The sequence below is a fragment of the Odontesthes bonariensis genome, chromosome 8 (genome assembly GCF_027942865.1).
Source record: "Odontesthes bonariensis isolate fOdoBon6 chromosome 8, fOdoBon6.hap1, whole genome shotgun sequence".
In the NCBI taxonomy this organism is placed as follows: domain Eukaryota; kingdom Metazoa; phylum Chordata; class Actinopteri; order Atheriniformes; family Atherinopsidae; genus Odontesthes; species Odontesthes bonariensis.
Window position 1 is genome coordinate 14,347,916 of NC_134513.1, and position 22,391 is coordinate 14,370,306.

Genomic DNA, 22,391 nt, shown 5'->3' on the forward strand with positions numbered 1-22,391 from the left:
ACCCACTTAGCACTAAAATACTATTTCATGTACGTCATCTGTGATATATTTGCCATTGATGGGCATTTTGAAGTGGGCCGCTTGAGATAAAGAGCCCAAAGGTGCAATTTAAGACGACACTGGTTCATCCCTTGAGTTGGGTGCCTTTTTTCTCCTTTTTCCTCCCTAAATACCTCCGTTAATGACTGAAAAAGCGGCCGATGTCTTCAGAAAGTCATATCCAAGTGGTGCTGCATGTCCGCTGAAGAAAATGCAGGCAGAAAACTAGATTAAAAAAAAAAAAAAAAACCAATAGAAATTTATTTTTTTTCACTTTATCAAAAATATCTGCAACACAATTGCATAGATGGACACACACACACACAGAAAGAAAAAAAGCTTAGATGATTGTTTCACGTGACAGTAACAATGAGAAGAGAGCACAGGTTTTTGTTTTATTTTCTAACCCATAAAAGAAAAAAGGTGGAAACGAATGGTTCCTGTTTTCGTTTCATTAGAAAAGGACTTTAAACCTACGCTTAGAATCCCCCCCCCCCTCCCCATCCAAATAGACAGATCACTCCTTATAAAATAAGGGCAGCAATAAATAGTCCAAATATATTAATTCTTGGTTTGTTAAATACTTTTTGATTATGTCTTCAGAGCCAAATGTGTCACACGAAAAAAAAAAGGGGGGGGGGGGGGCACCTTCTCATGGTTAATAGTTGCCCAACTTTAACTGCGATGTCCCTCGATGGCAGAAATTAAAAAAGGAGGAAAGTAACAACCGTCTCTTCTCAAAAGAACGTCTTCACAGATGAGTAAAGCAAAGCACACAGATGGGTCATCTGGTAGTTTTTTGTTTGTTTTTTCCCGTCAGGGGGGGGTTACTGCATAAGATCTTCATACGGAGAGTATCCCAGAAACGTATCCTTCAAATTCTCAAAGCGAAAAAAAAATACCCTCCTGTTGTCTTCCCGGTTTTGTGCTTTTCCTGGTACGGCTGTCCTGAAGAACATCAGTCCTTGTTCGAGTTTGGAAATCCACAAAAGAGTTTTCCACGAGGAGGCGGCTAATCCATCTTCTCCCACTGCTGCGCGACCACAACATTCCTTCTAACTTGAGGGGGGGGGGAGTTCGCCGGGCGACTTGCTGTGGAGGCTTTCTTTGCTCAGTTGGCGTACTGTTTATAAAAGGCCACCTTGACGCGCTCGATCTGGTGACACAGTTTGATGGCGGGTCCGAGCTTCAGGTCCATGCACTCCTGGACTGTGGGCAGAGTCAGCAGCAGCAGGGCCTGACCGTCGATGTCCTGCACAGCAACAACAAACACACACACGTTGAAAGAGCTGCACAAATTCTTCTATGTTTCAATATCAATGTATCATTCCGAACTCTCCATCTTGGAAATATTCCAGATGGATTGAGTAAAGCTGATAATTATCTTCTTAGGGTCTTGCTGGCAGCAAGTAAAAAGGCCATCACAAAATGTTGGCTCCAGAAAAATGCCCCCACTACAGATACTTTTGTTGATATTGTAAAACAACTGCATGTTCTAGAACAAATGACTTACTCAATCCGACTCCAAAAAGATCTGGGTGAAAAACGATGGCAGAAATGGCATGCTTATTTGGCCAATGAGTGATTGTTTTCACGTGTTGTGTATGATATTCTGTCTTTCGAAAATACTGACCATCCCCGGAGCTTGAATGTGTAATTGTTCAATGTTTTGTACTATAAATAAAGAGTAAAAAAAAAGAAAAAAAAAAAAGAAGAAAAGAGCTGCACAAAGCTTTATCGTCTTTTTTTCCAGCTTTAATTTCACGATCCGAACATCATCAGCCTGGAGGAGGCTGTTGGACACGAGAACTTTGTGTTCAAGCTTCATTTTCCAACCCAACATTAACTTGGGTTTTATATTGTAACAAACCCAAAAAAAATAAGAAGGTGTGACCACAACTATCAGTGATGGAATTTATTTCACCAGAACAGTCGAGGTGATATTAGCTGAAGACTCCCATACGACTCGTGGGAAAGATTTATCAACTGTTTTTTAAGCGTTTGGGAGTGAAATGAAGGGGCGTTTCAAAGCCCGTGGCGGCGTGTGTGCGTCACACTGAGGCACAAACTGCCGTATTTTCATGTGAGGGGAGTGAATAGTTTATTCTGCTCAGGAACCCTCCTATCCTGAGAGAAATGACCCAGAAGTATCTGCTCAGTTCAAATAATCCAGGCGCTAAGGAACGGAGCTTGAATGCTTCCCGAATGACCCACTGTAGCACGGAGAGACGCATCTGTCCCATACCTGCTCCCGGAAGATGTTGGCCAATGACGCGCAATCAGTCGAGTTGATAAACTGGACGACTTCATCGACACTCCATTCCAACGGGTTTCTGTCCAAAACCAGCTGACCCTCCTCCTCCTCCATCTGAACACACACCAACAAAGAATAAAAACAGATTCACAAACATTTTATCATTCTTTAGTCTATCGCTGAGCTATTGTAATATAAAGTTGGATATGTGCCTCATCTCTGATCTTGTTAACGCTACAAATCACTACCACCAACAAGATGCTGAGGCTGAACAGCTGCCACTTATCAGTAAATTGATTTATTCTCAGGTCAGCAGACGGGGCACATGCAGGCCTCTCTGTTTCACCTGCACGTCTTGTCCTTTGGGCGGCTGGTACTTGTTGTTGTTCTGGCTGTAAACCGACAGCGAGCGGGTCGACCTCCTGCGCCCCCCCGGAGCCTCCTGGGTGTCCATGGAGTGCCTGGCGCTGACGGCCCGGCGCAGCGCCGCGGCTCTGCGAGGACGGCTGCTGCTGGTCACCTCCACCGACGAGGCGTCGGTGTGGTCCTCGCGAGGTTCCGAACTGGTGCCCTCGCTGCCCGACTGCAACGCCATGTCTTCATCGTCCTCTCCCTCGTCGCTGTCCTGCAGGAAGGGAAAACCACTTAGATTCTGCTCACCAATTCAGATCTGTAACCAGTAGTCCACTTTATTATTATTTTTTTCTTATATTCACATTAATTCAACTCATCTCTCTGCACTACAGGACTGAGAGGTTCAGAAGGTCCTTTGTTCCCACCGCCAGAAGGCTTTTTAACAGTGACTGCTGAGTTCTTCCCAAATTGATTGATTGATTTTTTTATTTATTTAGTCATTTATTATTATTATTAGTTAGCAGTAGTATTTTTATTAGAATTGGTATTATTATTATTGTTGTTGTTAATATACAATCATTGTAAATGTCAATAATTTTTTGAGCTACTTGACTAATTTGAATTTCCCCCATTGGGGGATGAATAAAGTATTTTTCTATTCTATTCCATCATCAACCTGTTTAAAAGGAGCTTTTATGAATGTTTATGTGTATGCGTTAGATTTGTATCTGTGTGTTCAGGGTTAAAGATTAACCCCATGAAGCTGTTTAACATCATTAATTTGGTCGACAGAAAATGAATTACAATTGTTTAATAGTTGATCGATGATCATTTTTCAGTTAAAATCATCACATCTTTCCTTGTTTCAGCCTCCCAATTGCTGTTTTAGTTTTTTATTTGAAAAATGTCTGAAAATCATTGTTGATATCTCTAAAAAGAAACCTTTGTACTGTCTATCTATTTGACACTGTAAATCCTCTCGGTGCTCTCTGAGATGGCACATCTCTTGTTTGAATCACATTTTACTCTGTGCTCTTTCCAGGTGTCATGGCCTCGGACCCTCATTCCACTTGTATAGCTTCTCAAAACTGGCCCCACAGTTTGTCTCTCTGACATATTCACATGGAGGAAGGCCATACCCGACTCAATATGTCACCCAGCTCTTGCTTCAAGCCACGGTTATCTACCGCCATATCCTCTGCTGAGCCCCCTACGAATGGTCCAGAATGTGATGATGTGTTTGGCGTACGATTGACATCCACTTGCTACTAATGGCAGCACAAATCAAATTAAAGTCATTTATGCTGCCTGCAAAGTGCCTCAGCCCACTCATCTTTTCCAAGAAAACGTCCTGTCCCGACACCTCTAACACACCCAACTCATCCGTCTCCATCTGCACTCTTTAATTCAAATAAATTCAACACCTAATATACAGACCAGTGTTTCTTAGCGCACTGATGCTTGATTGTCACCTCTTACTTTGGATAAAAGCATCTGCTAAATGACTTAATGTGAATGTGATGTCAACGGGGAAAATAACTATCAGTTTGTCAATTCTAATTGACAAATTAGGTGATCAAAACCAGCCGTTTGACGGCATCCGAGTAAACTGATCAGAGCCTTTCTGACCAAGTACAAATTCAACCCCCCCCCCCATCATGAAAATCAAAAGGTAAAGACAAGCAAACTTTCTGTAACATCCACTGTGACCCGACTCAGCCGGATGTGAGACTATTTTTAGGTGGCTCTGCGTCTTATATCTCCATATGTGCATCGCCACACCTCTGCAATTCCTTCCTGAGAAGCTCCCGTTCCTCCTGCTGTTGTCATATTTAGGGTCGAGCTTGTTTACATTCAAACACTCTGTTATGACTGCACACACGGTCACATGAGCAGCAGTGTGGAGGACACCCGTTATAAAAGAAGTGTTATCTAACCTGCGGGGAGCCAGCAGGAGTGTAGTCGACCGCTGACGAGCGCCTTTTCTTCTGCACAAAGATAGCTTTCCTCTTCTTCCTGCGGCGCGCCGGCTTGGCCAGCTCCCCCTCTGCTGTCTCCTCGCCTCCCGTGGGCTTGAGTAGCTTCTTCCTCTTCCCATAGTAATAGGCTGCGGACGCACAGCAGATGTTAAAAAAAACAACAATGCACCCAAAACAAAACTTAGCCACTCATCAGAGGCAATTATACACTCTGCATCATCACAGGCTTTGATTTGAGTCGTCTTCATAGCTGTGGCGTAGGGAGGGATGCGTATAATTACAGACACTCACTGTATTTGGTTTTTGTTTGTACGGAGCAGTTCTTTGGGCACTTGTCGGTGACGAGGACGGGGCTTAAGAGGTTCTGGCAGCACTGCAGCTTCGCACACACCTTACGGCAGAAATCTGGGATTTGGTCAGCCAGGCGGACTATCCTGATGGTGGAGCGATAGGTTTTCCCTTTATATCTGGGGAGAAAGGAATGACTGTCAGTCAGTGATTACACTTTTATTTATGAGAACAATGGGTAATTAGATTATCTGTAATCCATGAAAGCACCCGGCAATGAATGATGATTGCCTGCGCAGTAACGGCGCGAAGTGCGCCGTTTTACCCGAGCAGGCACGATTTCACACCGTCTAGTTGATGAAAGCGATCCTGGAGAGTGGAGCGAGGCGCAGGGTCAGCCCTGCAATAACCCGCCTAATAGCTAAGGTCGTTGGCGAGTCGCCGAACCCCGTCGATGAGCTTCAATCTAATCAAGAGGAACAGACAGAGGTGCTCTTGGCTACCCAACAGCGTGCAGAGTGACGGACGGCAGGCGTGTCAGGATTCGAGCGCTCACTCCAGCCTGAAGATGAATTCATTTTCCAGGAGGAAATCAACACTTCGTTAGTTTGTAATCATGAACGGAAAGTGATTCATTTGGTCTTCTTCTGCATTTTGAAAAAAAAACGCACTCACGTGTTGCTTGTGTGAGGTGATAACAGCTGAAGCAGTAAAAGTTATGAAAAAGCGTCAGTCTCCATGGAAACAGTGGAATCTCAACTAACGACGCCCTTTTAAGGCCTTTGCATTCTGGTAAAACCGTCACAGGACACCTCCTCATAGTATACCCAAATTAAATTGATCTATTCTCGGGGTAAATGCCTGAATGTGGTCTTCTTTTGGAAAGCAAACGCTCCAAAATTTGCGTTTTCCCTTCAGTCGGAATCATCAGAGAGTCTTTACTTGTCTTGGCACCGGCCAGCATCGGTCCCTCTGTCAGGTTAGGAGTCCAGACCTGAATCCCATCAAGAATCTCTGGAGGGAACTAAAGACAAGAGTGATGGCATGGAAGCCTTCAAACCTCAGAGAGCTGGAGGTAGCTGCGGAGAAGTCTTCCAAAATTCCAGTGGAAACACACAGAAATGTGTTGGAAATCATACCGCTAGCTGTACATGTGCATAGATGCTTTGCCACTGAATACAAAAAATTCCATAGTCATTGAAATAAGTGGGGGAGGACGAGGGAAATTGTTGAAATATTGTCATTTATAGTCAAGCACAGCGTGTTTGCGTCACATGTTAATGTCATTTTCAGCCAGAAGAAGCCGACCGATCCCATCAAAATTCACAATAAATTTAAATGTTGTATTTTGGGCTTAACTGTATATCTGCTAAGTCCATATCTAGCTTTAAATCTCACTGCTGACTGTATTAATCAATAATTCTTTCAAACCCGGAGGCCTCTTCCAAATATATTCAAGAATAAAGGGAAAAACCATGGAACTCAACCCGAATGTAACAGACTTGAACAGAAAAAAAAACAACATAAAAAACAAATTGCACTCATAAAGAGCTGCTAACGTGCGTTTTTAAATTTATAAGTGAGTTTTTTTTCACTGATCATAAAAAGGTCAAGAAAATGGCCGTGTCAAGTTCACACAACGGAACCCTCCGCCCCAAACATCTCGAACATCAGTGCGATACTCAGATATTTTAAGTTTAGAACGATTTACAACAGAAAAAGTAGCAAAATCGCTGCACGCAAGGAGCCGCAAATACGCTGGAGAGAGAAGTACACCGACAGGAGTCAAGCCCACTAAAATTAAAATGAGAGTGTGTGAGCGTAGATGCTGCACTTTCTGCTCATCACAGTCAGAAATAAATCGGCTCTCTGGGTGGTGGATGTTCCAGAAAAAAAAAATCAAACAGGTGAGTCACTCGTACATCCGACTGCCCGATTCTTTTTCTTTTCAGCCAGCAGAACGGGGGGCAGGTTTATGGTTAGAAAACATGCAGCCTGGAGCTGTGGAATAATTTGGCTCCGTGCAGCCAAGCAGCAGATGGAAATGCAGACCGTACACAAACCACTGCGGCATCATAAAACAACACGGAACGGGCTCTTAGGAACATGAAGGGGGGGGGAGACTTTAGGATCTTCTTAGAGGCGGACTGAAGGGAAAGATGAGTTTGCGATTCTAAAGTTTCTTCTTTTTTTTTTGTTTTTTGTTTTGTTTTAGAAAATAAGCTGAAAATACTCGTGGACTGTGTGACATTGAGAGAAAATGTGCTCATGTGTTGCTCCTACTTGGCTTTGAGGGTCTCCTCTTGGCAGTCCCAGCTCTGATCCTCCAGCTCCTGCAGCTCCTTCAGGACTCGCCCAGGCTTGTAGGCGGCGTTGATCAGCATGCTGAGGAGCTGGAGGCAGAACAAAATATCTTTAAAATGTTTTATTTTTTTTTAAAAACCCCTCCTGGATCAAGTCAACAAGTCTAAAGGAAAGAATCGCAGTTTGTGTGCGCAGCCACGGAGGAGGACCCGACGAAACGAGAGGCACAAAGATCACAAACTGTGGACAGAAGTGTGTGCATGCACAAACGCCGTCTCTGGAGAAATTAAGCATCTGTTTTGCTGAGCAGCAGTGAAGGTGTACCTGTGTAAACACATTTGACTGACAGCTCCTCACATTAAAATGAAGGCACTGCTGAGAAACTGCAGGTGGTTAACAAGACATCGCTGTCTCACCCTCCGTCTTTCACCCCCCCCCTCTTTCGATCCCTGTCGAACCCTCCTCTCCTTTGAAAGTGTGTAACTCTTTGATTAACCCAGCTTCACCCCCCCCCAACCCCCGCTGTTGACATCAGCCCACCTCTTTGAGGACCAGCGTGCATTTGCCAGGCCCGACGGACTGCGGCAGCTCTGCGATGCGTCCCTTGTTGAGGTAGGGGCCCGAGAAACAGCGGTGGTTGACAAAAATCTTGGAGCAGCAGTATCTTCCATTGACTGAGCCTGAAACAGAGGAAAGAACATCGCCTGAAAAGTTAGGACGCACGGAATTGATTATTTTACATGTGAAATTGGCATCCGTCGGTCGCCTCCTTAAAAAATGTGGACATGCAACAAAGCAATTAGAAGAAGAAAAAGCAAGCACTGGGTACTTAGTTTTCTCTTTAAGAACAGAGTCAAATGTTTTGGCTCTTCGGGATCAAGTGAAAATACCAGAATAATGAGAACCTATGCCAAAACTCTGGCCTTATATGGTATGGATCATCACTGTTTTATAACTGAGTCTTCTTCTCTCGTGATCCAAAGCAAATTCAGTCAAATTCCACAGTGTTGGTCAGGATCAATGGTTAGAAAACAAACACTCATGAAAATGATAACAGGTCGCTACAGACGCCACTTTCAGAATTTAAGAATTCACCAGAACTGCGTGATTGGGGTTTTCGTCAGCTTTACTGGCAGTTTAAGCAACTAAACCAAGTCTAAATCACGACGCACTCATTCCCAAACCAGTTGAACCCGGTTGGATATTTCCGATGCGACACGACCGGTCTAACTTTATCAGACTACGTTGCAGTCATGCAGTCAGACGTCAGCTCTTCTTTCAGAGCACGTTAAGGTTTAGAATTTCACATTTTGCCACCAAAGGGGAGAGATATTTGATATTTAGTCAATCTTTCGTTCTCATGTTCCATTATGTGAGCAACCGTTTCACCACGTAGGCGAATGTAGAGTCAAACTGGGCTGCGAGCGCATCCTGTCCATGTGATGCCCCCCCCCCGAGCCTCCAAGTGATGAAACTGAGGGTGGACTGAGCGATGCTGCTCTCCGCCCTTGCTGCAGCCCCCCGACTACCACCAGCACCTGGAACTTCACTGCCAGGGGTGAATAGTAATTGGGTAAGGCGATGAATATACATGAGTGAGTGGGTGGTTTTTAAACAGGGAGTTTGGAAAAGAGGACAGGGGTCTCCTGGAAACAAACCACCCACCCTTCTCTTTTTGTGCTGAAACATGCACGTTGTTTACATACTGATCTGCCCCAAACTAAACACTGCATGTGGGATTTTGGTCTGATCTAATCTTCTCTGCTCAACAGCAAAGGTAAGCTTTTGGCTGCTGGCCGCGCCATACATTCTGACATTTCTCCATTCTTTGGATAAACCATGAAGCGTCATCACCCGGCTTTGTTTCCTTTATTTCGCCTTTAATGTCCCGCTTGACAAAACCTCACCTAAGTCCAATTATTTAACCAGTTATTCACACTTAGAAAGCGAGAATGACGGTATATCTGAAATCAGCTGGCCGCGCCGTAAAAACGGCACCAGAGGAATGCTGAAGTACCTGCTTAGGGCAGTTAGAGAACGAAGCGGTTGGCTCCAGCATGTAATTATTTGTCAAGCTACGCCTTGGATACGACGGACGACACTGCCAAAACTTTCCGTTTAACATTGTTGAAGAAAAGAAGGAACGTTTCTGTTTGTGGACGTGTCCCCCCCCCCCCCTTCTTTCCTTTTTAGTTCCATCCAAAAAAAAAGGAGGCGGGACTGGTAGAGTCCGGCGACAATTAACTTTTACAACAGGGAAACATTTAATCATTTAGTGACGGTGCGGATAACAATTTCCTGTGTGACAGCATTGAACAAGCACACGACAAAGAAATGCCTCATATGAAGTATGTAAAAGAAAAATAATAACCACCTGCAGAGGAGGAAATTAAACTCAATGATAAAAAAATAGAGGCAACATTTCTGTAAGATTTTTGCAACCTGGCTCAAATTTCAGTTATGTCTGCACAATCTAAAAGCTTCTGCTTCTGCTTCGATTAACTGAGAAAAAAAATGCTTGTACAACTACAGTAATGAATGAACTCTGAGCGTTCCTTCTTATCCTGGTAATTAGTTCAACAGATTTTTTATTTTTTTTAACTCATAACTCACTCTCTCTCTCTCATTCTCAGATTCTAACGGACGCATCATGTTTGCCAATCGACGAATCAGTTATAAAATAAAAAAAAAAAAGAGTAAAAACTGAAGATTAAATGGTTTCATATATACCCATCCGCAAAAACCTACTCCCACTGTGTGTATAGAAGGAAACTGCTGTTATTTGGACTGACTGAGTGATTTGAGCATTAAATGTTGTATTATTCATAGAATTCATGATAAATGATCCAACTTTTTAAATTCCCAATATGTAGAATTTAGCAGGAAACACAATGCAGCATTCAGAATCATATCGTTATTTGTGTTAAAATGATGTCCAAATAAAAACCGCTGCATTTTTGTTACTTTTAATTTGAGTTCTCCATACAATTGAGACGCGGGGGGGGGGGGGGGGGGGGGGGGGGTGGTAGTGTCTTCTTCTGGAAATAGTTGAACTCATCACGATGCTTAATCACAGTTCATGCGGGATGTTTACTTTTCCCCCATTTGCACATTTATTTCCCTGTTTTTTTTAAAAACTCCATTTCCTGCTTTTAAATGAAGGGGACAGGGTTATCTGAATGCATCAGACAAAGGCATCAGCACCGTTCTAAAGTTTGAATATGTGAATTGGGAATAAAAAACAAGTCCCCTGATATGAATAAAGGGACATATTTCACAGGCCTATCTATTTGTTTACTGGCGTATTTCCTCATTTCAAGACATATCTATTTGTTCAAGTATCCACTTATCTAATGCCGACTTGCAGTGGCATTCTATATTAATACTGGTGGGGGTCAGCCCACTTGGGAAATTGCCAGCTTGCACCTCATACCAGAAGTTTGATTATTTCCAGATAAGCATGTCCCGACAAAAGGCTCTGCATCCAGCACGTGGGCACATAAAGCTCAAGAAAAACAAAAAAAACATGTGAATCTAAGAGGAACATTCCCAGACAATTAATTAAACACTCAACTCTGCAACGCAAAGCCTTGTGGCTTCCTTTAAGGGGCTTATGCACGGGCCACTGCAGTGGATGAGGAACTTCAAGCGCCAACTATTAACCGACCATCAAAAAGTCACGATGTGTGTGAGCGAAGGAGTATCTGAGGAACGGGGTCCCCGTCCCCCAACTCTCATTACAGCAGCTCATTAACATTAATAACTAGGCGTTTGATTACCTGGATCCATGGCGACGGGCTGGCAGTGGCTCACAGGGGTCGTCTCCAGCGGCTGGGACGGAGCCAACCTGCAGGAAAGCACCATCAATCCAGTCAGAATAATCAGGAAAATTATCCGACTGATCTAATCAAACAGGAAACAATAGAGGAACCAGAGAAACCAAATGTTGGCTCAGGGAAGTCGATCAGTCTATACAATAGCTACCGCAGCTTCAGACAGATTTAGAAGCAGGTGTGTTAGAGAGCGACAGGGGGACAGAGTGGTAGAGAGGAGGGGGGGCGAGGGGGCATGTGGGTGTATTGATGAAAAGGAATTAGTGGTTAGATGAGAGAGGAGACAAAGTGCTGCTGAAGACCTCATATTTCTCCTGCTCTCTGACTGACATTCACCCTCGTACTCTCGAGGCTCCGCTTGCCAGCAAACAGCGCATCGTGTCATTTGTCAGCAAAAATCAATCGGCGTCTCGGGAAGGAAATTTCTGCCCTAAAAAGCCACAGGTTCAATTAATGGCTTTGAGTGACAGAGAGGTCGGTGTGTGTGTGAATGTTTTTACTACAGGAATAAAACTACGAATCTGACCAAACTCGAATGAAACGGATGAAAGCTGGAGACGACATGCGCTGCCATTTTTATCACCTTCAGTCTCCATTCAAGTTTGATTTTCCAAAACTTTTTAAAGTTGTCGCATCTTGCGGTTCCCCATCAGAGGTCTGGTTATTGGTTTAAAAAGCTTTAAACGCTTGATTATTTCGCGACTGGACATTTTTTTCTTTCTTTTTTTTTTTTCTGGGTTCAATTCTAGGTCATCATTGGCTAAATCGACAAAAACTCATCACTTCCGAGGCTGCCGGGTGTCTCTGGGGGTAGATTAGACGTGGGCGTGTCAATATGAGGGGCTGTGTCGTGATGATTGGAGTTAGTGTTTGTCCATCATGAGAGATTTTGTGGCAGCCGAATTTTTAAGCGGGGAGAAGCACACTGGAACTTCAGTCCCAAAGCGGATACGAAAGAGACTGGTTGTCTGTGAAAGTGCACCATCAAATTCTAAGTATTCATTATGACAGGGAAAAATGCTCCACAGATTCTGATCCAGCTACAGATCCAGCCATTTACAGGCCTTAGATTCGATCTAACTTGATTTTGGCCTTGCTGTGTGAATTTTCAAAGTCTATACCTTCTTTCTGTGTATTTGCTGGGCATACTTGTCATACTAGACACAGCTATGTTATAACTAATTCTTTTTAACTTTGCTATCTTCTGCTTTGGGATGGCACGAGCCACTACAACCCTGAACGCGTAATATGGGCTTCCCCTGTTTTAAAAGTCAGCAGCCGCCACTGATATATACCCACTATCCAAACCAAATATCTTCCCTTTCTGGTGAAGTGGCTGATAAAAGTGCTGTCATTCAGTGTAACCGAGATGTAACCAAATTAACTTCCTTCTCACGGTTCTCTGAAAATGTTTTAATATAAATTGTGAAACGTTGTGAGTCACGCTGTAAAATCATCTACAATCACGTATAGCCAGTTTGTTCTGTTTTTTTTTTCCTTATACAGTTATGAGAAGAAGAAAGAACATCCTCTTTCAGTTCTGAGGTTTTCCGTAACAGGACATAAAACTTTTTTATAAAATGAGCTAAATGCAACTTTCAGACGAACACTGTTTTTCAAATTATTATGTGTCATAACTGGGGAAAAAAACTACAACAAAATGCAGACGCAGTCTGTTAAAAATAAACCAAGTACACTTCATGATGCTGCAGCTTGTGGAACCACTTTTAGCAGCAATAACGTGAAGTAATCATTCGCAGAATGAGGTTATGAGTCTCTCAGCCGTTCTTGTTCAGTCTTTTTTCTAACTGTGCTGTCTTGAACTTTAACATTTAACAGGCTAACTGAGGCCTGAAGAGTCTGAGGTGTAGCTCTTGGGGTTTTTGAAGTTTCTCTGAGCGTTGCACGGTTTGACCTCGGGGTGAACTTTCTGAAACGTCCACTCCTGGGAAGATTATCAACTGTCTTTTTTTCCACTTGTGGATAATCTTCCTCACTGTCGAATGATGGACTCCAAATAGCTTGGAAATGACCTTATAACCCTTCCCTCTTGGCATTGTGTCGACACACACCTGAATGCTCTGGACCGGCAAAATGCTAAAACCTCTGCTTTTATAGAGGTGCTCACGCGTTTGATTAGCAGCACCTGGCTGCTACTTAAGGCGGTAGCATGGTTGCCGCGTCTGTCACGGCGGTGTCGCACCGTGACGTCAAAATGACGTTTCAGGCATGGCGCTTCCCTTGAAAAGACGGCGCAGCGCGTTGTCGTGCACCAGTCGATTTTTGTTACTTGGCGGCGCCGAGCACAACGAACCGGATGGACTGTTGTGAGACCAGGCTCAGTGAGGAGGTGCGTTTGTACAGACAGCTGTGCGAAACTGCAGTGAAACAGCACAGGGAGCACGTAAACTCCCAAAACTGGTTCACAGAGATGGGCAGAACTTTGGGGAAAGAGGGAGAGTTCTGTAAGAATGTGTGGAAGAAGCTACGGGACAGATACGTGAAGGCAAAGAAGAGGGCAGAGACTCTGTTGATGCCGGGGGCTTCAAACCTTCACCTCTTTTAACTGAATTAAAAAATTAAAATGATCCGAAAACTGCAGCAGTATCATTAATTACAGTATTCCTGCTCTTGACAGCGGCATTGTTTTCTTCTCCACTTTCGTGGTTGTAGAGTAGAGGTAACCTTCACGTAGCAGCGCCACCTCTGTGACGGAGAAAATTGCAACTACTCGCGCGCAACGACTTGCGCCACTATATAGGGTCCTGTGGCGGGCACGAACTCGTGACGTCATCAACACCGCTCGCGCGAGCGGACGCGGCAACCATGCTAGAGCCTTTAGCCTCTTAACTCCTCTGGATATGTACTTAGCTTTTGAAGATTGACTTTGTTCTTTTAAAATAAATAATGACACAGTGTAATGTATCACGTGTTGCTCACCTAAGGTTATATTTACTTAATTTTAAGAACTGGTAAGGACCAGAGAATTTACAATTGAAAGAGGGTGTACTTGTTTTTTTCTACACTTGATTTTGACACATATCCACATATATTTTTAGCGGTTTAAATCTTGTAAAAACATTAGCACACCAGTCAAACTCCACCTGCTGAAAGGTTTGTTTCTCTTACTGTTTTTCTGGCTGGACAACTGCTATCTTCTTCTGCTTCTGGCCTGCAGATGAAAATGAAAGAGTTGCTGCTTAAGCGGGTATTTACTGGGATATAATGTGCACGTTTGTGCCGGTTTTTGTGAGCGTACGTACAGACAGGCTTCAGTGGAGGGGTGAGAGGGTAAGCGTTGGCCTCACACCAGCCGACAGGGAAGATGTCCATGGATTCAACGTCCACGATGAACTCCGACAGGGGCTTCGCCACACCTGGAGACAGGCAGACAGGGAAGGGGAAGAGACTGTCAGACACATACAGACTGTTTTGTTTTCACATTCAGTCTGAGACCAAGCAGGAGCTCACTGACACTTAATCCACACGCAAACACACACACACACACACACACACACACACACACACACACACACACACACACACACACACACACACACACACACACACACACACACACACACAAAAGCCTGTACCTTCCAGTCGGAGCCACAGCAGGCGTCCTCTGACCTGTGTGATCTGAGCCACACACACCTCCGCCGGCCGGTGAGGATTCACCGCCTCCAACCACATGTCCTTGGCAAAGGTTCGACACTGCCATGTCTGAACACACACACGCACGCACAAACATAATAAAAAGAACAGAAGAGAGAATGAGTCAGAGTTTACTTTAAATTCAGGACAGTGATCCAACCTGAGATGTAAACTGAGCCCGACTTCAGGTCAACACAACAAAACTGTTTTAACCCTTATTTTCCCATAAACAGGAAAGGGAAATAATATCTTGTTAATGGTCCGTGGCAGGCGGCGCAACGTCCGTATGAAAACTGAAAAAAAGCAACCTAACATTTCAAAAGATACAAACTTAGTTTTGTAAGTGTTGCTGGTGTTCTCCCCTAAATTGTATCAATATAACAAAACATGCACTGACTGACATTAAACTATGTCAGAAGATGGACATTTAATGATGATTTAGATGAAAAGAATAAGCAAGTGGAGACACATTTGCAGTCGCATTGCTTTCTACTGCCATGGAAACTATAGTCCTTGATGGCAGTGACCTCTTTCAGCAGGATAATGAGCCCTGCCACACTGCAAAAATGATTTAAGAACTAGGAATTTGAGGCGTTGACTTTCAAATTTTCCAGCTCTCAGTCCAATCGAGCATCTCTGGGTCTAATCCAGGCTAATGAAGGCTCCACCTCACAACCTGCAGGACTTAAAAAAAAGTCTTCCGCTGACCGCTTGGTGCCAGATACCACAGGATACCAATCGGAGGTCCGGCGGACTTCACGCCTTAACGGGTTCAGGACTGTTTCGGCAACAAAAAGGGGACCCAACTCGATACAAGTTGGGTGGCCATTAAAGGAAAACGTCGGAAAATTTCAATTTTTCTATTTTCCCTGACACCTGTCCCCCAAAATTGATTTCTCACACTGTTTTACATTATTCAACTCATAACCTTGCGCTCCCAGATTTTTTCACTTCTGGCCATGGGCGCAGCCATGTTCAGCCACATCCGGGCATATTTTACGTCAGAAATGCAATTCTACTTGTGCAGCGGAAAAAAAAAATCTACTTGTGTGGCGGGAGTGTGCTCTAACAAAGTGTAGAGTGTAACTTGGAAATACACAATGATTGAATACTACCTGTATATAGTAGAATTAGAAATTATTTTTATTTCAACACGTATGCTCACATATATCTGTAGTGATAGTCTACAACTGCCTCGTCGGCGTGAAGGAAACCCTTGTAGGTCCCGTCCTGCGACTCATATTTATCCCTGATCGCCCACACCGCACAGGAGGGAATCACTCTTCGGAAGCGCTTACCAAGTCTCCTATGGAGAAAGTAGGTCACCTGCCGGTAGGCCTGGAAACGGTACACAAGGTTGGGCATGGGGTCCGGAAACGCCTCACGGCTCGTGGATACAACCGGTGAGTCGTTAGCATTTGGCGGCGGTGTCGCGGCTGCTGCGACAGCCACTTGTCCATCCTTATTTTTAGCCTTATCCGACCATCTCGGCTGATGGCTATAAGCTAACATAACTTGGATCGAGAGGCTGATCATGATCTGACTCGGACTCAGGCGAAACTTCGCATTCTATCTCCGGGTCCGAGTCAGACCAAGACAGTTCGTAAGTGTCTTCCATTGCTGTAGAAAAAATGTTTGCATTTCTGACGTCATGTTGAGTGAACATGGCGGCGCTAGGGAGGGAGAGCCAGAGCGGTATAACTTGAATTTCAAACATTCGCGAATGTTACTCTCTCGGGCTGACAAATGTAAACAAGGTGAGAAATCGATTTTGGGGAACATGTACCAGGGAAAATAGTAAATTTGAAACTTTCCGGCGTTTTCCTTTAATGTTCAGTCTGATTGGTGCTTATAATTACCCCATAACTTTCCATTGGAGATTAATAAAGTATTTATCTAGTCTAGTCTATTTATTTTTTAAAGTGTTCTGTTCATGTTGCTGTGGTGCTGTTGACTCGTCTTTCTGTTCTCCGTTTCACAAGTTAGTGTAAGCATTGCCCTTATAATAAACATATATATATATATATATATATATATCATGAATGAATGAATATAAACCCATTCTTACATCAGGAAAGCAGGCGTCAGGAGCTGCTTCAGTCCCGCTCTGCTTCAGGTAGTCGGCCCAGTCAAAGTCCTGACCCTCGTAGCCCCGAGGCCTCTCCAGAGTCGCGCCGTTTTTCAGACACCACTGGACGGGCAGGATGCCGGGCGAGTTGGCGTGACGCACTACGGACCGTGGCTTGGCATCAACGGAGAGATCGTCCAACTTTACCTGGAAGTAGATCTCACTGTAAACCTGAAGAGGAGACAGAAGTGTGAAGTTATTTTAAGGCGACACTGTAAACAACCTCAAACATAACCCTGAATCTGAATTAAAAAAAAAAAATATTATTGGAGAGGCACCTGTTTGGGCATGGAGAGAACGTAGTTCTACGTAGAAAACAAACGTAGTTTTGGAGGTGCATCATGGGATATCAGCAACATTAAAACTTAAGCTCACTCCTTAAAGTTTGGTATGGAAGTGTTTTTTCAAGTATTTTTATTTTTTCATTTTCTCCCCGTGTTTTTCCGAAATGTCACATCTTTTGAAACACTATTAATCAGCTGGAGTGGAATATCAATAACTTTGATTCTTGGTTTTGAGTTGAACCTAAATCATTAACACTAAATGCTGACTTTTGGCAGCTTTATCTTTATGTAGGATCTTTATGTCACATGGTGACTGATTTGTCTTTTAGTTAACTCGGATGACCTTTATAAATAGGTTATAGGATATAGACTAATTATTCAAAAGTCAATAACAGTTTACAGGCTTGAGGCACGGTAATTAAACAACTACAAAATACATTTAGGTCAGGAAATAGGAAATTACAGACAAAATAAAAGTCACCCTTGATGATGGTTCGTGGCCTGAATGAATCATACTTATCTTTGCTCAACTTTCATTGTTCACAAGACCTGAATTAACCAGTAAATGATTCTTTTACTGCATTAAAAGAAGCCGTCTCTACTCTACTCTCAATACATGATAATTCCAAAGGCTACAAAGAGGTTGTAAAAAGATCTTTACTGCTGAAAAGGTTCAAGAAGTTATCATATTTGACAGTCATTAAACTATTAAGATGCTGCCAGGAAGTGGTTATAAGAAGGTACTCAATGAGAGACATACGACACATTTGGTTAGGCTTGTGGAAAAAAAAAAAAAAAAAAAAACACCACACAAGATGGTGGAAGCGCTTCAGGCTAACCTGCAGTGCTGGTTTCAGGCTTTACTGTACTTTGCAGTTCGCACACAAAACCAAAATCTCATGTTTGCAAAAAACTTTTATGAGATGAGTGACATTTGCTCGGGGATAACGGTTCATGGACTGAGGAAACCAAAGTGGAGCTCTGATGCGCTGCACTTCCACAGTTTGTTTATAGTTGACACAATGAAGCCCAAAAGAAAAAAAAAAAAGAACACCATGCCTAAAAATAGAGGCTCTCGTCATGTGAGGCATCTTTGTTTCTGGTACTGAATGCGTCGGAGGAATGATAAAAATCAGAAGATTACAAAGTAATTTTAGTGCTGCCCAGAATCAGAGAGCTAGGGTTTAAGGTGAAGGTTTTGGGCCTTTCGACATGACAGTGGCGCGCAGCACACATCCAACACGACGAAAGAATGCTCAAGAAAAAAAATGGACTGAATTCAAACTGGCCAGAAAGAAATGCAGATGAAAGAGCTGAAATCTGCCCTGGCTAAAAGAAAGAACTCGTGCAAGAGCTCCAAAATGTAGCAACAGAGCAATGCCAGATACGACCAACACACTTCTAGATGTTTACAAGAAACTAGAAGTATAAATACTCAGCAACTAAACGCTTGTGAGGTGCTCAGGTGCTTTTTGAGTTTTCTTATTTTACTATATGAAAGCATTGTGTTGCTGTTTAGTAACTCAGAACTGGCCAACTTGATTTTTTTGTTAATTTAAACAAGATAATAAGATATTCGAAAATTCTGTCCTTAAAATTCGGGGATGTTAATAATTATGAGCAGCACTCATCTCTCATCTCATCTCAATATTCATTGCTGGGACACGCGTGATAAAATATCACAAAATCTTCCCTGAAACGTTGCAAGTAGTGGTGGGCATAGATTAATTTTTTTTAATCTAGATTAATCTCACTGAAATCTTGAAATTAATCTAGATTAATCTAGATTAAAATGGCTCATTCAGGGGTCCGACAATCCGCGGTTTTAGCGGAAACAGACGTGTAAACTTTAGTTCCTATCCAAACAATAGTCGTTTAATCCTGAGACTGTTGCAATTGCCGTGTCGAGTGCTTATATACAATAGTGTAGTAACCCCACGCATATCTTTCTCACTGCAATTAAGTTTTATTTCGGATTTATTTCGGATTTTATTTCGAATTTAGTTTTTTTTCACAGCTGCCTCTGCTATTCCTGCTCTTCTCAGGTGTACCTAATGTAGTTTTAATTAATTTGTAACGTGATGTATATCTTGTATAACAAATTGTAAATAACAGCGTTGTGTGCAGTGCGTCTGTTGCGCCACACGCGCAGTATCCTCCCTGCGGCCACCATATTAGGAGCGCTGTCTGTTCCAACAGAGCAGATTTTGTCAACTATCCCCCACAGATTAGCGACCTCCATTAACTGCCTAGCACAGGCTTCTGCAAAGTGGCGTTCTTCTGTTTTAATCACACCTAACGGCAGACAAAGTACATCAGCCCACACCCGAGCTAAAATATCATGGTAAAAGTCATCACAGTTTGCTTAGGCTACCTATTTTGACCCAGTTCCCAACCCAACTTTGAGAATAGATTAATGGCGATATTTTTTATATCGCCCGATAAGACTCTCAAATTATCGCAGCACGTTAACGCCGATAACGGCCCACCACTAGTTGCAAGTGAATTCCATTTACTGGAATCCAAACATATGATGAACAAACAAGGCCACCTGCCTCAAAGAAAAAAAAAAAAAACACGTTAAGAATCTACTGCTGCTGCATCAACCTCAACTGAAGAATGCTCGGGGGAGGGGCCTGCTCGGTGCTTATACATTTTATTGTGTATCAGACTTGTGTGACTCACCTTGGTGACGGAAACGGGGCAGATCTGAAGCTGCTCCCATTGAGAAACCATCTCCAGCTTCATTCCCGCCTTGAAGGAGTGCTCAGGTAGGTCCACGTGGTCCTGACACAGTAAAGTCGAGAGTTTTAGACGAATATGCTCCACTTTTTAAATCATGCACATGCCTGCAAGACCATGTAGGTCATTGCAAACCCTGCTGTTGACAGTATAATAAAAGAAGCAATCAGTGTTCATTAGCCTGATGTTCTTCATATACATATAAATGTTTTTATTAATGAAGGTTGGAGCTGTGAGATTCACGTGCAGAGGCATTGATAAAGTTTGTGCAGTCGCTTTGTTTTGCCTGCTTCGCCTGACGAAGCTCCAATTCAGGTCAAACTGACTAGAAAGATTTATCTTCCTTTATGACACGGCTGTTTGATTAGTTTCACAAAAGACCGGTTTGTCGCTCTGTAGTGAGCAGAGAGTAGATAATCAGTTTATGTGGTTTTACTCTGAATTAGAATCAACTTTATCTTTTGGCCAGTGTGGGTTTTTATTGTCATGGATGATCCTGTTTTGCATCCAGAAATGTTTACAGAACTCATCCAACTCGTTGCTGTTTTCTTGCTGTTCAAGTGTTTTTGTAGATGGGACATTTATGGGTCGCTTCTTTTGTGATTTTGATTAACACTCATGTTTTAGTTTAAGCTCCTTCTACTTGTGCTGAGCAATGTGAAAACACACAATTATCAAATCAACAACGGCTCCAGTTCCTTCGTTTGTGTCTAGACGTAAGGAAGCTCGAGCGAGAGTAGAAATCAGTCGAGTTTTGGCCGCAGTGAGCTACGCTGTAGCTGTAGTTGGAATCATAAAACAGAGGAAGGATAAGAATTTCAGTCGGGTCCTGGCTATGTGTTGATGTGAAGGATCGGATGGCAGAATTCTTACACAGGAATGAAAACAACAGATCTGTACAGATAAATACATCAACAAATGTCATCTTAGTCAGAGACAACTGGCAGAAATGTTTAATATGCCGTGACTCACCTTGAACACCTCGAGCGGCAGCGGACTGCTCTGTCCCTCGAGTCGAGTGTCCTCCAGAGCCTGCTGCCAGTCGGCGGCCTTCTTCAGAGACCTGAGATCTGAGCAACGGAGACATCGTGATGTGGGAAATGATCTTTTCCATCGTTCAATAAATTAATTTTTTTAAAGGTGAATCATACATTTAAAATAAACTGTAATCTGCTTTTAAGTTCCCGGCGACACCGTAATTCTGTTTAAATTTGCAAAATAAACACATAAACTATATCTTGTTGAATATCATAAGATATTTGTCTGTCATTTGGATTAGACTGCAACAATAAATCGTGCTTTAGGTTTCATTTTCAGAAGCATTTGCTGAGAAATTAGTTGGCCATGTCTGGGGACAGATGCACAACAAATGTGTACACCCCCCAAAAAAACGACGCCTTTTCCTTGACAGAAACCGGCGTTTATAAAGACAGAATGTGTGATGAGAATGTTCTTTTTGGATTTAAATCCTGGTATGATGCAGTGGAAACAGACAGAGAAGCAACATATTTTCACATCTGATCTTTTTCTCTGATTATGCGTCTCTTTGTTTTTGTTATTCGACTGTGGTGCTATGAATGACGGTTGTGCATGAGGAAGGCTACTCTGATGTAATTGGAGCACTTTGCTAAGGCAACTTTGGAAATAAAAACATCTGTTTACAGATTGTTCTGATTGTCTGGCAGGAGAAGGCTCATGCGCCGCTCTATAAAAGGCTGTTTAAGAAACCATCTGTATACATGCGTCTCCCTCCCAATCATCTTCAAGCACGGTTGTGTACTGTACAGACTTTGTGTTAATTCACTAGCAGGCGTTGCCACTCCTCAGCTCGTCACTGCCCTTTATAAGCTGATGCACATTTTCCCCACTTATATGTCATCCAATTATTCATTTTTGAACCTCTGTGTGGTTCTTTGATTTCATAGATAATGACTCATTTGTTTTCTCATGTCTTCCATGACAGTTGGTCTAAAAAAAATGAAAAATATATATATATTTTTTTTTTTTATTTTCAATACAATGGAAGTCATGTTTTGGGAGAATCAGAGTCCTTCCTTCCCATCATGGCAGTTTCTGGCCAACTGCAAATGAAAAGATGTGAATGTGATTCGACTCTCACCTGTTGGTGGCTCTAAGGCAAGGCGGTTTTCCAGGGCCCATCCTACGGGCCGGAGCCTGACATCCAGGTAGAATAGCCAGGTGTCCTGGGCCTGGTGGTCCTCAGAGAGGCCAGCATAACGCAAGCGGAGCCTCCCTCCAATGTTGTGGATGACTCGGACCGGCCAGTAAAGGAAAGGGTCTGAAACATCCTGGAGCTCCAAGACCGAGCCCTCAACAATCAGATCCACCGTGTTCTTGCCTCTCAGAGGCTGAGGAGCAGACAGAAGGAGCTTTTAGGTATTCTGAAATCTCGTGGGACACAGCAGAGATGTTAAGAAAGATTATCTTAACGGGTTATAGATTTAAGAGTTAAACCACGCAAAAGCTTACTAATTACAGTAAGAAGCTATACAGCCTGAAAACAGCTGTTTC

At 43.1% G+C, this 22,391-nt stretch overlaps 1 protein-coding gene across 4 annotated transcripts in view; it reads right to left on the reverse strand.

Moving 5' to 3' along the window:
• Positions 1 to 282: 282 nt before the first annotated feature.
• The window catches only part of sfmbt2 (Scm like with four mbt domains 2), a 60,252-nt gene continuing 38,143 nt past the window's right edge, over positions 283 to 22,391 (reverse strand). For all 4 annotated transcript variants that reach the window (XM_075471858.1, XM_075471855.1, XM_075471857.1 and 1 more), the window contains 15 exons: positions 21,979 to 22,228; positions 20,832 to 20,929; positions 19,803 to 19,904; positions 16,774 to 17,004; positions 14,648 to 14,774; positions 14,315 to 14,428; positions 14,181 to 14,223; positions 10,998 to 11,065; positions 7,759 to 7,898; positions 7,198 to 7,307; positions 4,918 to 5,093; positions 4,585 to 4,754; positions 2,640 to 2,918; positions 2,285 to 2,407; positions 283 to 1,291 (listed from right to left, as the gene is read on the reverse strand). In XM_075471858.1, coding sequence (XP_075327973.1) covers positions 1,151 to 1,291; positions 2,285 to 2,407; positions 2,640 to 2,918; positions 4,585 to 4,754; positions 4,918 to 5,093; positions 7,198 to 7,307; positions 7,759 to 7,898; positions 10,998 to 11,065; positions 14,181 to 14,223; positions 14,315 to 14,428; positions 14,648 to 14,774; positions 16,774 to 17,004; positions 19,803 to 19,904; positions 20,832 to 20,929; positions 21,979 to 22,228 — 2,172 coding nt within the window. In that variant the 3' untranslated portion in view covers positions 283 to 1,150. The remainder of the gene's footprint in view (positions 1,292 to 2,284; positions 2,408 to 2,639; positions 2,919 to 4,584; positions 4,755 to 4,917; positions 5,094 to 7,197; positions 7,308 to 7,758; positions 7,899 to 10,997; positions 11,066 to 14,180; positions 14,224 to 14,314; positions 14,429 to 14,647; positions 14,775 to 16,773; positions 17,005 to 19,802; positions 19,905 to 20,831; positions 20,930 to 21,978; positions 22,229 to 22,391) is intronic.